Source organism: Alosa sapidissima, chromosome 5 (genome assembly GCF_018492685.1).
Source record: "Alosa sapidissima isolate fAloSap1 chromosome 5, fAloSap1.pri, whole genome shotgun sequence".
In the NCBI taxonomy this organism is placed as follows: domain Eukaryota; kingdom Metazoa; phylum Chordata; class Actinopteri; order Clupeiformes; family Clupeidae; genus Alosa; species Alosa sapidissima.
Window position 1 is genome coordinate 13590351 of NC_055961.1, and position 16926 is coordinate 13607276.

Consider the following 16926-nt stretch of genomic DNA (forward strand, 5'->3'; position numbering starts at 1 on the left):
ATAAATTTGCCTGTGGAGGGATAGCACCCGGAGCAGAGCAGCCAGCCAGCCAGTGAGGCGGGGCAGTGAAGCCTGTAAATAGCAACTGGTGCAGGCTGCCGAGGGTCCTCTACAGGACCAGCCTGACAGAGAGTGGCGCACAAACAACGCTGTGCCTTTTCAACTGGCCCCGGCCCCAGCAGGGCCTCCCGGCCACCAGCACACTCACACACTCACGGGCGGCTGCTCTGTGCCACTTATCTGTCGCATGCAGAGAAAAAGTTAATAGTCAGAGGTGTCTTGCTGACAGACATTATGTGTGTGTGTGTGGGCGGGCGGGTGTGTCACAAAAGATCAACTGGGGAGATGATGCAGGAAGAAAAATAACAACTTTGTGGTTCCTGAGCCACTTGTTTTATTACAAAATGCCAGGCAATGGTCTCTCAATTCTTTGAATGGAAAAGCTTTAGCATGCAGTTTGTTGTATGAAGGCCACTAGAAAAGTGTGATCCTTGGGCTTCAATGTTGTTTGATTATTGTACTGTGTTTCATGAACATGCAGTCAGAATAATGCATGCCTTTGCCTCTGTAGAATACTTTAATGGCATGAACACAGCACTTGAAAAAGGGCTTTGCCCAAAACGACTACCCACCACCCTGATAATACGACCGCACTCCCTGGGGGATAAATTACTTAGCAGTCTTTGATCCGAGAGCCGGGGACACAGCCTCAAATAAGCAAGGCTTCCTCTTACTTCACACCACCGGCATGGGTGGGAAAAAACGCACCGAGACACCAACATTCCCATTCAGCTAATGCTGCCCTTTTTTCCTGAAGTGGCGAACGAAATGTGCTAGTAGCAGCCTCAGCTCCACGCCGATGGGAAGTGTCAGATGTTTGTGAGGAAGTCTCGTTTGCGATGACACCTATAATAGCCTTCCCATGGTAGGTACTAGTGTGGCCATTCTCTGCTGCCTTTGGCGGTGTCTGTGCACCAGAGGCACGCCATTACAAGCTGTCAATGGCGAGTGGGTGGTGTTTTGTTGCATCGTAAAAAAAACGTTATGAGAGCCATTACTGGGGCCCCATCATCTCTTGCTACTTCACTGAGATTGCTGTTGGGAAAGAGAGGATGACAGAGAGAGGCCCAGGGAATGAGAGCAAAGGAGAGAGTGAGACAGAAAGAGACGCTCACACAGAGAATAGGAGGGGGGGGGGGGCACTGGGAGCTCTCACCACGGAGAGCTTCATCTCATTTCTGTGTAGGAGTCTTACTTAAAGCTTTTCAACAGGACAAGAAATGGAGCCGGGTGTAAGCACTGCCTCATACACAAGTGGGGAAACCATTCCTCTCCAAATCCTCGAGGGGTTATGAAGGGAGCCCTAAGTGCAAAGGTGTCCATGGCACGGTGTACGTAAGCCATCCATTTTTAATAATTTCACTATTTCTGAGGAAAAGGCAAGTCTCTATTGTCTTATTTCAAGCTGCGTGTGCATTTATTGTTACATTCTTGCTCGTGCCGCTCTGCCTGGATTACCTGATCAGGAAAAACTCACCACAAACCAAGTGTGCCGTCTAGTGGTGACCAGATGGAATTAGCTACTTCTTATGTCCTGTCATGAGTCCAGTCTGTTTCGCCATTGGTCTAGTTCATAAGAGGTCAAATAACATTAAACTTACGGTAGAAGACATATTCGGTGTAACTTGACCAGATCTTGTCCTCGGTGTGCTGATTGACGAAGGATGCTGTCACCGACGAGTTACAGGCGACCATCTGGAAGCCGCACTCTGACAGCATGTCAAAAGCTCTCTCCAGGTGTTTGAACTTCAGGTAGAACCTTGACGTGTACCTGTCCGGTGTCCGGTCCGGGTCTCGGCTCTCGTTTAGCGTCTCGCCAAAAACTTCTTTCGCCAACGCAATCCTCCCGCATATCAAAATCCTCGGTACCCTCCGAAACTTGGCATCGGTCTGACTCTCTCTCCCCATTGTGCACGAGCCCCTGTAACCGACCGTAATGAAGCCACTCTTTCGGTCAGCCGGCACCAGCGAAGGTGGAGGACACGTCCGTAGGTCGCTGCCCTGTGACCCATCTTCAAAATCACTATGGCAATATTCATCCGGACTGTGCTTCAAGTCGTCAGGAGATAAAAGCTTTACCAAGTCTGGCAGTTGAAAGTATTCCGCCTCTTTCCTCAATCTCCCCTTTTCAGGGAAATGGTCTGGTAGAACGACTTGCTTATCTCTGAGGTAGTCTAATACATAACGAAATAGAAATCCATCTCTGTCAATAAAGTAGCGCCCTTTAGGGTCTCTTGCTAGGTCATTTGACGGATCCTTTTTCGAGGAGAATATTTTCCCCAAGAGGGAATTCGGGGTACCAATTAATGTCGAATGACGAGTGTAATACACTTGCCCTCCAACATTTAGCTCAACGACTTCAGGGAAACTATTCTGTACAGACCCCTGTTCTTTGGTCGTCGGCTGAGTCCGACAGTTCCCACTCGTCTCAGTCATGAGTGCCCAAAATGTTCACCAATATATTTATAGAAAATGCTCTTCTCAGGAGAAAGTTGGTGTTCTACGGCCCTTAAACAGGCACTACTTGGCTTGTACAGCGAGGGATTCTTGTGTACGCCTTAGCAGTTTGTGTCAAACAGTTGTATAGAATACTAATAAGCCCGGCGTCAACCTACCCGTCGAAGTGATATTTCAATGGGTAGTGGTCCACAAACCTCGTTTTGTCTCTGAAGGGAAAAAATGTGCTGAAATATCAAATGTGTGTGTAAAATGTTTGCATGTTGCAAGCTGGCATCGGTTGCTCAGTCTCCGAAGCCCAGGAGAACAGAGCTTCAGTGGAGGGGAGGGGGGTCCATGGCAAGGTAGCTCTGCACCCAACTACAACAAAAACGGGGTCTGAACGGAGACGCAACAAAACCGCAGAAACTGTACAATCTCTTCCCCAAAGGCACTAGAGAGGGGCGTTGTTGTAATCCACGGCAATTCCTTCAAATTAGATGGTCACTGCAATGTGTAAGTCCACCAAAAACTTTTGAAGTGTGGAGGGATCGTCTCTGGAACACCAGGTATATACTGTCAACTTCCCGTCATCAAATCGAATTTCTTTCGTCTGTTTTTACATATAAAAAGCACTGCCCCAAACCTAACTTCAGAGCGGAAACTCCTTGCGAGTGCAAGAGTCGCCCAATCTAACACTCCCTCCTTCTCGTCATCACCAGCTCCGTCGAGTGAAATCTCGAATGTGCCTATCTGATGCTGTTTCCTGGTTTATGTTGGTCTTCTCCCTTTCCTCTGAAGTGCAACGCAGATTTTGCCATGGGAGTGCGCGCGCGTTAGAGGAGAGGAGATGTCAGAGGAGTGGAGGCTGCGCGCCGTGCGCCCTCCGAGCAGGGTGGTGCCACGCAACTGTGTGTGTGTGAGAGGGAGAGAGAGAGAGAGAGAGAGAGAGAGAGAGAGACAGAGAGAGAGAGAGAGAGAGAAGCTGATGTTGCTTCAGCGGTGCAGGGAAAACCATAATGGATAATAAGAATTACATCATCTTAAAGGTGTGGGCGCGCATGATCGCGTGTGCACGTTTCCAGGTGCTGTGTATTTGAAAATAATAAAAAGAGAAGTTTGTCCCTTTACGTAGACTTAAAGTTGTCAGATTTAATAAAATATGCACCCAGGCGACTAAATGTGTGTAGTTGTAGCTGTGAAATATTAAAATATTATGTTTTAATAATCAGTGTGACAAACTTGTACAGTTCAGTACACATCATTATGTTCAGTACAATCAGCTCAGTACACATCATTATGATGTTTATAGTTGCCAGTCTTCTGGAAAATTCAGAACCATGGACAGCACCTCACTGTACGATACATTTGAACGTTTTTTCTTTCAAGTTCACATTAAGGTTGGTTAAGGATGTTAAGGTCTATGTGAATCGAGACCATGCATTTCTTTCTTTCTGTCCATTGTATATGACATATTGTTAAAGAAAATACATGTATTTTACTGCATGGTGTCATGCATAATACAGATGGGGGCATATAATAGCCATTCATACAATCTAATGACTGCTTTACTGTTTTGGGTCAAGGGGTCTCTTGACAAATGCCGTCATTTCCAAGGGTCTCGCTAGCTAATTAAATCCAGTGCAGTCCAACCCTTCTTGAGGGTTTTTTACTCTGATGCATTAGAATAGTGTGAAGCCATCCTTTATGAAGTTCACTCCCTCAGAGGAAACTAAAGTCTACAATCACACTTGTCTAGTTCTCAGGGATCCTTTGCTTTTAAAAGTAAATTTTATAGAACATTATTTTTGCAATGATTTATTCCTTTTAAAAGGGAAAGAGAGAGTATTTTCAGAAACCTCTGTGCATTCAGTTGGAAGTAGGTCATATCATGAATCCAAGCATGCTTTCCTCTGTTCATGTGCCACCCACCTCTTTAACTGGTATAAAGCAGAGCCTTTGCTGTTTTAGATTTTAGCCAGGTGCAGGGATTCGCGACAAAATCATCCCTACTGGATGTAATTTTTTTTCTTTCTAGTGATTCAAATGAGCCTATCCAAGTACAACATGTGTGTGTTTGAGCTATGAGGAAAGGGGTGGGGTCAAACCGTGTGTGATTGTATGGGTATGTTTGTGTGTGTGTGTGTGTGTGTGTGTATGTGTGTCTCAGTGGAAATGTGTGAGTAAAAGAATGAAGGCTAAGGCAGAGAGGGGGGGGGGGGGGAAGGGAGAGAGAGTGGGGTTAGGTGGAGGAACTGAGTGGATGAGTGGAGACAGACAGTGTGTGTGTGTGAGAGAGAGAGAGAGAGAGTGAGTGCCTATGTGTGAGGCGGAGTAAGAAAGAACATAAGTGAGAGAGAGAGAGAGTGTGTGTGTGTGTTTGTGTGTGTGAGTGAGAGAGAGAGAGAGTGTGTGTGTGTTTGTGTGTGTGAGTGAGAGAGAGTGTGTGTGTGTTTGTGTGTGTGAGTGAGAGAGAGTGTGTGTGTGTTTGTGTGTGTGAGTGAGAGAGAGTGTGTGTGTGTTTGTGTTTGTGTGTGTGAGTGAGAGAGAGTGTGTGTGTGTTTGTGTGTGTGAGTGAGAGAGAGAGAGAGTGTGTGTGTGTGTGTGTGAGAGTGAGAGAGAGAGAGAGTGTGTGTGTGTTTGTGTGTGTGAGTGAGAGAGAGAGAGAAAGAGAGAGAGAATTAAGCCAGCCAGCTTCTCTTAATCTTTCATTAGACTGTTGTCTTGAACCCCATCTGCTGAGTTCCCAGCACTCTGAGCCCATCTCATCTCATCTGGCCATCAGCTGATCCTCATCTCCAAGGATGTCCACTCGCTAAGACCTCTGCAGGAGAAATGACTCGCATGTCATCGCACTGTCACTCACAGCTTAGAAAAACAATGAAGCAATAAGGAACTTTCAGGAATTGTAAGCTCTATCGGGTTCCATCAACCGCATTTTATGCTGTATTCGGTTCTAAATGCTTTTTGACTGATTTTGAATCGTGTTCAATTTGTTGGAAGGGGTGTTCCAATGACATGAATTGGCTTCATTCTGCAAAGGAACCTTGGTTCATATCACCACACAATCACTGGACAATGAACTCAAGTTCCATGTCAATACACTACTCAAAGAAAACACTTCTCAAAGAAGTTAATGAAAGATGGCATCTTAAACTATTTCAATGTGATGTATCCCAATGCTGTGCCATGGACATGAGACCAGCTCTGATAGTTTTACTTCAGAGATATGAAAGCTCAAGTAAAACAAATGCTATATTGCCCTGTAGGCAAGATAAATTATATGAGTCTCAGGAGGCTTTGCTGATTTGTACAGTTTATGTGAGCTTTTTTTTCCTCCCTAGTAAATCTGGTAAATGTAGTTCATGCATAACTCATTTTTGGTTCAGTGATAGTTAACAAATTTGCTTAGAGCAGGGTTTTTTGCTCAGTCTTTATTTTTTGGGTCAGTTGTTGTGAATTCCGACAGAGAGCCAATAATTTAACATTGATTTATTTATACAGAGCAAATAATTAAGCAGTCCACCTAAATGTATTTGCACTGGACATAATTAGCAAAAGTTACTCCACAGAAATATCGACATCAGTAGAAATTAAAGTAGTTCACATCTAGCAGAGACTTAAGACTTGGGAGAGGCTACAGTTTCAAGCCAAATGTCAAAGTCAAAAATGCATCCAAAAGTTTGCTATGAGATGAAAACTAAGGAGGACTGTGCTGGAAGTTTGCAGTATAAGACTACTTTTGACAAAAGGAAGTACATGCAGCATATTTTTATACGGGCAGAAACATTTGCATTGTCAGAGTTTTACCCGAGTTCAAATAATATCTTGCTGAAGTAACTCCCCCCCCACCATCCACAAGGGACACAGTGACAGTAAAAGTCTTTCCCTTCCCTGCTCGTTCACCTTTTTCCAGTATGTATCCTCCACATCCTCTTCTCTCTCAATTGGGCCTCTGGGGTATTATATGTGATCACCCCGTTTCTGCCCCCTCACATGGATTCTTGACATTTGGCCCTAATATAGCTCTGGTGACAGTATCCAAGTGGCAAATAATATCTTTTGCTGTCAGATGATGGTGAGAAGAAAGTGACTGAAAAACCAACTGTCACTGTGGTGTCTGCTTCAGCTTTTATTCCACTTGTGTGACTTTTTATCGTTATGTAACAGAGAATGATGTCTTTACATGTAATAGCCATAGTTTGAGTCGCCTTAAGTCTGCACCAGCTGTGTCAGTCATTAGGCTGTTTGCACACGGTGCCTGTCTAAATTCTCCAAAATCCAGGCACCAGCCATTTCTAGTAGATCTCGAGATGGTCTGGGTCTAAATGTCTCAATCAAATTAATCTTCATGAATTAGTTGCAGCCTATCTACAACTGCAGCCTATCTACAACTTTAACATTTCCGGCAGGTGATAGATAGATAGATAGATAGATAGACAGACAGACAGACAGACAAGACAGACAGACAGACAGACAGACAGACAGATAGATAGATAGATAGATAGATATACTTTATTGATCCCTAGGGGATATTCAAGGTCACAGTAGCATACAGACAACACACACACACACATTCATAACAGCAGAAAAAGTAATTAAAAGTATATAATATAAAAAAACACAACTAAGCAACAAGGACTGTAGAAGATAAAGAATATACTAAATATACAAAATACAAATTATGATATGATATGTAAAAAACAGGAAGCTGGCAAATTTGTGAACAGCAAAAGACGACTGTGAGAGTTGCAAGCAAATCCCAGATATTTGGTGTCGTGAGGGGTGTTGGTTTTTCCAGGCTGAGAAACTGCTGTGAATCTCAATCGGAGATGATTTTTCCACTGTGTTCCAAAGCCGGCCATTCTCATTCAGGAGACTCTCATAATGATTTTTACAATTTGATGGAGGAGCGCTGCCCGTATTTCTCTGCATTGATCCTGAAACATGATCTTCCCTGAAGTGTCTTCCGATTCACATCATCTGCTAGCCACAGTACTGGCCTGCACTTAGCTCATTACTGTAGTTCTAAATGGGGTTGTGAGTGTGTGTGTCTGCCCCTTGTGGGTAAAGAGGAGATCAGGCTTCATAATGTGTTAGTGTGCTGCTACTAGTGTAATAAAATAATCATGAATATTTTATGATGCCCTATTAAAATCAAAGTAGAAAAGAGGGAGGGAGAGAGAAAAAAAACATTTTATGTAAAAAAGAGTAGATGGAATTATGCTTGAGCAGGGATGGCAACAACATATTCTTGACCAAGCGGCCATGTTAAATCCATCACCTGGCAAATGGCTGGTTGTCAGATTCTCCTCTTACTACGGATACACAATACACACATAGCCTACTCAAACCCTGTCACACACAAACACACTGACACACAAAGACAGGCAGAAATAACACACACAAATGCACACAAAAACCCACTACTGCACAAATGGACACATTAACACACATGCAGACCCACTGCACGTGCACCACATGCACACACACACACGCATACACACACACACACACACACACACATACACTCAGGGCAGGGAAGGAAGGCAGGCACTTTTCCTAGCTAAACTAGGTCCATGTTTTTTCCCTAGAGACAAGCAGTGTGGAGACGGGGCTACATTAAGAGCTCTGGCAGCTGCTGCGGCAGGAGGAGGAACTGAGAGCATGGCAGCGGAGGCAGTTTGAGTATAGATAAGAGAGAGGAGAGAGAGAGGGGTGGAGATGAGGGAGAGAGATAGGAGAGGAGTGGAGAAGGGATAGGAGTGGAGAGGGGAAGAGCAGAGAGGGGGAGAAGGACAGGAGTGGAGGTGAGGAAGAGAGGAGTAGAGAGGAGAGAGAAAGAGAAGAGAGGAGTGGAGAGGAGAGAGAGGAATGGAAAGGGGGAGAAAGACAGAAGTGGAATGGAGTGGAGAGAGGAGAGGAGCAGAGAGACAGGAGAGGAGAGGAGAGGAGAGAGATAGAGAGGAGTAGACATGAGGAAGAAAGAGGAGAGAGGAGTAGAGGGAGGAGAGAAAGAAAATAGACAGTAGTGGAGCGGAGAGGAGAGAGATAGAGAGGAGTAGACATGAGGAAGAAAGAGAAGAGGAGAGAGAGGAGTGAAGTGGAGAGGATAGAAGAGAGAGGAGCAGAGAGGGGAGAAAAAAGAGAGGAGTAGAGATGAGGGAGAAAGAGGAGAGAGGAGTAGAGGGAGGAGAGAAAGAAAATAGACAGTAGTGGAGAGGAGAGGAGAGAGAGGGAGGAGCAGAGAGGGGAGAAAAAAGAGAGGAGTAGAGGGAGGAGAGAAAGAAAATAGACAGTAGTGGAGAGGAGAGGAGAGAGAGGGAGGAGCAGAGAGGGGAGAGAAAAGAGAGGAGTAGAGATGAGGGAGAAAGAAAAGAGACAGTAGTGGAGAGGAGAGGAGAGAGAGGGAGGGCAGCTAGGAGATGCAAGGAGGAATAGAGAGAATGGTGGAAGCAGATGAGAAAGGACTAAAAGGGGAGTGGAGAAAAGAGAGTAGGGGAGGATGGAGAGAGCAGTAGAAAGAGGAAAGAGAGGAGTGGAAAGAGGAGAGAAAGAGAGAAGTGGAAAGAAATAAAAGGGGAGGATGAAAAGCAGTGACACATGGAGAAGGAGAAGAGGAGCAAAATTAGGAGAATGGTGGAATCAGAAAAGGAGGAAGAGAGGGGCATAGTGAAGAGAGGAATGAAAAGGGGAGCTAGAAGAGAAAAGAGAAGACTGATTAGAGAAGAGTCAGGGGAGAGAGAGGAGAGAAAGTGGAACAGAATGAGGAGAGGAGAGAGCTAGGGAGTGGATCGGGAGGGAGAGAGAGAGGGGAGGAGGAGGGGAGATGGCTCAGCTCGTCCGACTGGCTGTGAGCAGACAAAATGGACAGCAGATTCAGTAATGATTCATCTGAGGGTATAGACCCTGGCTCCAAGGCACTTGGCACCAGTAGCAAATGAGCTACTGACCGCTCAACAAAAGGAGGAAGGATCCTGACAGGAAAAGGCTGATTACATGACCCTTTAATGTCTAATACAATGGCACCCTACAGCAGGCTCCTGATGCATAGACCATACAGCCACACGATGGGCTTCCCTTGGGGCTCACAGTGACACAGGGACCAACAACTTTAGTCATTACCAAAACATCAAACTCCACCCGACCCACAATTTAGACCTTTATTTCACATACTCCCTGTCTCACTGTTTTTATATTTCTCCGGTATAGCGAGGGAAATTTGCAATTTACATGAATTTAGCGGAAAAATTATAAAATTATAAAATTGATAGTGCAGTTTTTTTTTTTTAAAATGAGTCCTAACATTCCTGTTGCTATGGTCCATCTATTTCCAGGCTGCAACATGAAGAAGGATATGTTCAATAAGGTTAAGTAATTCACATAATACCGTGCATACAGAAAGTATTCACAGCGCTTCACTTTTTCCACATTTTGTTGTGTTACAGCCTTATTCCAAATGGATAAAATGTTTTTTTTCCTCAACATTCTACACATAATACCCCATTGAGATTTTTGCAAATTAATTAAAAATAAAAAACACAGAAAATCACTTCACAGGATTGTCTCGAGGCACCCATCTGGGGAAAAGTACAGAAACTCTCTCTGTGGAGAGAGAAGAACCTTCCAGAAGGACAACCATCGCTGCAGCACTCCACCACTCCAGGCCTGTATTGTAGAGTTGCCAGACGGAAGCCACGCCACTGCCAGCAAATGGCAGCCAAAAGACACCTGAAAGACTCTCAGACCATGAGAAACAAAATTCTCTGGTCTGATGAGACAAAGATCGAACTCTGTGGCGTGAATGCCAAACGTTATGTTTGGAGGACACCAGGCACCACTCATCACCTGGCCAATACCATCCCTACAGTGAAGCATGGTGGTGGCAGCATCATGCTGTGGAGATGTTTTTCAGTGGCAGGAACTGGGAGACTAGTCAGGATTGAGGGAAAGATGAATGCAGCAATGTACAGCGACATCCTGAAAGAAAAACTGCTCCAGAGCGCTCTTGACCTCAGACTGGGGTGACGGTTCATCTTTCTTCAACGACCCTAAGCACTCAGCAAAGATATCAAAGGACAACTCTGTGAATGTCCTAGAGTGGCCCAGCCAGAGCCCAGACTTGAATCCCATTGAACATCTCTGGAGGGATCTGAAAATGGCTGTGCACCGACGCTCTCCATCCAACCTGATGGAGCTTGAGAGGTTCTTTAAAGAGGAATGGGCGAAACTGGCCAAAGATAGGTGTGCCAAGCTTGTGGCTTCATATTCCAAAAGACTTGAGGCTGTAATTGCTGCCAAAGGTGCCACAACAAAGTATTGAGCAAAGGCTGTGAATACTTATGTATATATTATATTTTCATTCTTTATTTCTAATAATTTGCAAAACTTTTTTCATGTTGTCATTATGGGGTATAGTGTGTAGAATTTTGAAGAAAAAATTTAATTGAATCGATTTTGGAATAAGGCTGTAACATAACGAAATGTGGAAAGAGTGAAGCACTGTGAATACTTTCCGTATGCACTGTATATAGTCATTAATTCATAAAAGAGTCTAGTGGTAAATGAGTAGGTGTGTTGGCATGCATGTGTGGATGTAATGAGAGCATCAGTATGTGGGAGAGCTAGGGAGACACGGAAGGTGAGGGATAGAGAGCCAGTGCAAGAGAGGAATCAAAATAGGTGTGCGCGGGAGAGCGTAAAAAAGCCGACTGAAGAGAGTGGGCCTCTTAAAACACCCACACAGCCTGCTCCAGATACACTCTAATTAACCTGACCAGGCCCCCCACCCGCTCCCTGTGCACTGACAGGACAAGGCCTGTAGGGGGCACAGGGGGGGGTGTAACATTTTACACTTCTGACTACATTTTGTAGGAGATTGCTGAAATATTTTCTTTGGCCTTTCTACTCCTGCCTCTAAGTCATTGGTCTGATGACAGTCTAAGGACTGAGACTGCGAGACATGCAGAGTGGGTGGAGGTTTCTTTACTATATTCAAGTCCAGTTTGATTTTCAACACCCATGAGAATATGCAGCAGATGCTTGTGACATTTGAATTTCCAATGACATGCTTGTACCTTATGCTGCCATCCCCACGTTTTTGTGTCCTTGTAAAAATTGCTTTGAATAAAAGCTGTGAAAGCATATACTTCCTGTCATATAACAACCCAACCACAAAACATGTGTGTACAGATACATACATATATGAATACATTTACGGTGAGACGGCAAAATAAAACCATTCCCTACTGGTGCTGCATTATAGGTAATAGTCTTTCTTAGCCTTTGAACTCTGATGCAACCAGAATTGCTATCTACAGTATGTACTGTTTTTCTTTGTTTATCAAATATATTATACCTTAACCCTGCAAAGACTGGTTTTGTGTGAACTAAAGAGTTAAACATATGACAGCCTAATTTATGATGTGTGTATATCATAAATTAAATATGTGGTAAAGCTAGTTTCCCCATTCTCATGTTTTGTATGCTGGGCCAAAGGGGTGTTACAGTGTCCACAGCTTACCAGCCAGGTCTCTTATAAGCGCTGTGTGAATGTAGTTGCCAAGCTAAGAGATCTGACAAATTGTCTGTCAATAGAGAAGACAGCTGTGCAGTGAAGCATGCATCGGTGCTGTCTTATCAAGATACAAAATGCTAAACATATTCCTCCCTTTGATTTTGATTCATTGTGCTACAATTCAGACAACACATTAACATCTTTTTAATCTCCCCTGCTACATCTCTCTGTCTTTCTCTGTCGCTCCATCTATGAATCCATTTATCCAACTATACTGTGCGTGCATACAGTATATCTATACTGTGCGTGCATATATCTATATACCATATTTGTATGTGTGTTTATATTTGTATTTGTTAGTATATGCCTGTTTGTATTATGCTTTATGTTTACATGTTTACTTGTAAAGTTGTTTGTTGGTGCGCACATCCAAGGCAGGTGCTGGACAAAAAATGCTAGGCTATAAAATGGAAAAAGGGTGGAATGTCCGCACACTTGCTCCCATCAGGATTTTTTAATGACTATTCACTAGTGTTACATGTTTACTTGTGACATGTATTTATGCAGGCAGTCCTGGAAAAGAGACTCCTTCATTTTTGCTTCATCCTGCCATCTAGATTTGGTGAGCCCCCTGTGTTTCTTGGGAATAGGAGGTGGGTGAGGTACAATTAAACTAAGCTACTCAGCTATTTGTTGTTATACAGGAAAGCCAAAACTGCTGTTGGCCGTGTGTGTAAATCACTTTTAAAGTAAAACAGAGACTGATCACACAGACTTAAATACGCACAGTGAATAAACGATAAGCTGCAGAACGTTAGATGTTGCAATGTAACCTTAAAGCCTAATCTTGCTGTAAAGTAGTAACCGCTCTGTGGTGTGAGAAATTGCCAGTGGCTGTATTACTGGGGTGTCTAACAAAGTCACAAGCTTCACATCCTTTGCTTTGGTGTGTTTGCTGTGCGCTTGCTTTCATACAAACCAGCAATGAATAATTCTCAGTGCAAGCAATGTTTCATATCAACTTAGTTTTTTGAATCCATGCAGTTTACTCTCTGATCATCACTAGAGTGTTCCCATGATGTTGTATGTAAGACCTACCTGTGTGAAGTGATGGCAACAACAGCAGCACACGCGCACATCTGTGATTGACAGTAATGTCTTCCTAGGTTTGATAGGATGACTTCCTCATCGGCACTCATTGGCAATGACAGTATAGCTGGCCTCGCCCTGCCAGGTTCTCCCCACAACATGTCAACCTGCGTGTGTGGGGCCAGCCAGTGATGACTAATTTATTGCTCTTACCCTCAGGCAGTCAGTGCCTTAAAAATGTATGAAAGAAAATGCAGAATTACTATTAGAACATCATCCGTTGAACGTGCGCCTCTGTGTTTGAGAGAGCTCCATATTCACACGCTGGAAACTCCCCGATGTACATTCCAAACCAAAGCTCTCACACTGTCTGATGATACAGTGGAGTCGTTTAAATTTTACTTACAGAGAATGATGGGATTGATGTGTGTGTGTGTGTGTGTGTGTGTGTGTGTGTGTGTGTGTGTGTGTGTGTGTGTGTGTGTGTGTGTGTGTGTGTGTGTGTGTGTGTGTGTGTGTATGTGCGTGTGCGTGTGCGTGTGCGTGTGCACGCGTGCGCATGCGCATGCGTGCATAATGTACTGTATACCATATAGACACGCTGCATGTGTAGATAAGTTTGCCTGTGAGTGTGTGTGTGTGTGTGTGTGAGGTGAATGGGTGTGCTTGTCTTTACATACAGAATGTTACACATGCATGCTGTATGTGTAGATGAGTTTGCCTGTGTGTGTGTGTGTGTGTGTGTGTGTGTGTGTGTGTGTGTGTGTGTGTGTGTGTGTGTGTGTGTGCGTGCGTGCGTGCGTGCGTGCGTGTGTCTGTGTGAACAGAAAGGCCTGGAATGGAGGTGATGAAAAGGCTGTTGTAATCCACTCATACATCAAGGCAATAACACAGGATTAAAGTAAACACTTTAGCAGAAGGTAATTATTCCTGCATGGTAATTCACTGACCTAGATTTGCGGCATTCTGTGACAGTTTTCAATTTTCCTTTCATTAAGCGGATAAAGCAAAGCCATGCTCTGGAACTTTTAAATGTGATTAGACGATGGGGTAATTCAGAGTGTCCGGATTAGTCAAGGCTTTTTCCCAATATGAATTCATGATAGTGTATGAAATTGATTTTTCCTTTTTAGACAAGAATGGATCCTGTCGCTATATGCCAGATACTAACACCACAGTGCAGTGTTAATATAGCCTCTAAATGTTTGACATGATACAATGTGGTACAGGTAATAGCACTGTAAATGTTTTTTGTTCAAAATGGATTAAGGGAATTTAAATCAGTATTTTTTTACGATGTGTGTTATTCATTGTTACCTGGGATGAGGATGGGCAAGTTAGTGCTGATATGTTTTCAATATTTAGAACATTTACAGTCATACTTCTCAATTAGTAAAGATATTTATAGATATACTGTACCACACAACAAATATAATACAAAATAAAATATAAAAATTAAAATAAATAAAACATTTATTCACACATTCAAATAAGTTCAACAGTATTTTAACAACAGAAATATTGTACTGCTCCACTACATCCACCACATATAGCGATCCTATTTCTGTTTTCATATTTCTACCTTTTTCCTTTATTTCTTTCTTTCTTTCTTTCTTTCTTTCTTTCTTTCTTTCTTACTTTCTTTCTCTGCCTTGATTTTACGCTGAGGGTAATGCATGCGCTCATGCTCCTGTGCACTGATGATTAGCGCTCTCACACTGTGAGTCTCCAGCACCTGATTCATGATTGAGCAAAATCAGAGAGCTCCTGCCTCCCAGATACACTGCATGTCTCCACCCTCCTCCACCCTCCTCCACCTTGCTCTGGTGGAGCATCACGGGCAGCCTCCATGGCTTCGGACTACGAGCTGCCAGAGCTAGGCTACTCGCTCTGCCTCTTCCACTCCGCCACCTCTCAAATTGCACCCCTATCGAATCCACCCGTCTGACAGAGGGCCTCTCTTAGCCTGCTCATTGGATATCTCTACTTCACACGTCTGTCTGCTGGCGAGGAGGGTTCCCAGAAGACGTGTAGCCTATTTTTAGAGCACCCTGTGCACTAAACTAAAGCATTGTCTGTCTGTCTGTCTGTCTGTCTCTCTCTCTTTTTCTTTCTCTCTCTCACTAAAATAAAGCATTGTCTGTCTGTCTCTCTCTCTCTCTCTCTCTCTCTCTCTCTCTCTCTCTCTCTCTCTCTGTTTAGTAGGCTACATGGAAGCATCACTTACATTATTACTGCCATCTGTGTTGTATGACTGATGGAGGATAATAGGCATTCTCTATTTTTCACATGATACTGCATGTGTGAGAACATTTTGTGGTTGGTAACTCATTAATCCATTATGTGATTCATAAATCAAAGTGTTAGCTCATATATTTATGAAAGAACTGGCATTAGTTAGTTGAAGCTTTCTTATAGTCTTGAGTGCCTGCAGTGCAGGACATAATAATTGATACAAATGCCTTATCATCATATTACACGGTTGTCAGAGCATGTTGGTGCTTATGGTGATTGACGGGAAATAAATGTTTCATTTAGAAGAAATTGTTTGAGATTGGATGATGACCTTATAATGAGGCATGTGAACTGTCAAATTACCATTCATTTTGTATCCTGATGTTTCTTTAGTATTATGCAGTTAAATCAAAGCAATAGTTTTCATCCATGAATGTTTTGCAATGATTTAGAACTGAAATTGTTTTATTAAGTGGCGCTCAGTGAAGTGCAAATATGCAAGTATGTTAGAGTATGAAACCATGTTAATCAGAGAGAACTCGTTGTGAATAGAGAGAACATGTGGGTGGTGTGGCTCTAATGCTTGTTACCACAATAGAAATTGGGTCTATGTTCCAATTTGCATATTTATGTACTTGCAATACCTATGAGTGCACAAGTGCAAAGCAAATTCGAACACAGTCTGTGATTCAGGTTCAGTGTGACATCCACTGTACGTTTTTGCTGTTCGGAAAGTTGCCTGCAGAGGGCAATATTTGTATTTACTCATACAAATGAAAGCCTGTCCTGGTCATCTAATCTATGGTCAACCAATGGAATTGAGAAAATGCTGACTATGAAGGAAGCAATGGTGGCAATCTTCCTAGATATCGAAATAAATTATGACACAATGTGGAGAGAAGGACTCTTGATCAAACTAAATAAAATGGGCATTGAAGGGAAGATGTACAACTATATCTTAAATTTCCTGTCGCAGCGCACACTGAGGGTTAGGGTTGGTGAGGTCCTTTCAAATGAATTCTCTGTGGAAGGGGGAATTCCACAGGGTAGTGTGATTAGCCCAATTTTGTTTAATATTATGATTAATGATATTTTTGAGAAACTGAACAAAATGAATAACGGTTTACTGTATGCTGATGATGCTGTCATCTGGAGGAGGGGGAATAATATCCTGTACATTACTAAAACAATACAGAAGGAACTGCATATTCTAGAACAGTGGGGAGTGGGGTTTTAAGTTTTCTGTGCAAAAATCACAAGTGACATACTTCACAAGGAATAAGGTGTCAGAAACCTATGAAATTTTGCTTTATGACCAACCACTCAAAAGAGATGGCTTCAAGTACCTGGGTCTTTGGCTGGACAATAAACTCTCTTGGAAACGACATATTGAATATGTAGAAACAAAATGCAAAAAGGTTCTGAACCTAATGCGTATGGTCTCTGGTCTCTGTTGGGGTGCAGATAGACAATCTTTACTCAATATTTATAAAGCTTTGATAAGGTCAAATATTGATTATGGTGGCATAGTCTATGGATCTGCCTGTAAAACGTCCCTTATGAAACTTGAGAGAGTACACTCAAGGGCC

General features: G+C 43.2%; 1 protein-coding gene across 1 annotated transcript in view; it reads right to left on the bottom strand.

Annotated features, from left to right (window-relative positions):
* Positions 1–3338, bottom strand: part of kctd16b (potassium channel tetramerization domain containing 16b) — a 65540-nt gene extending 62202 nt beyond the window's left edge. Inside the window, exon 1 of the mRNA XM_042093214.1 lies at positions 1662–3338. Coding sequence (XP_041949148.1) covers positions 1662–2496 — 835 coding nt within the window. The 5' untranslated portion in view covers positions 2497–3338. The remainder of the gene's footprint in view (positions 1–1661) is intronic.
* Positions 3339–16926: the final 13588 nt, after the last annotated feature.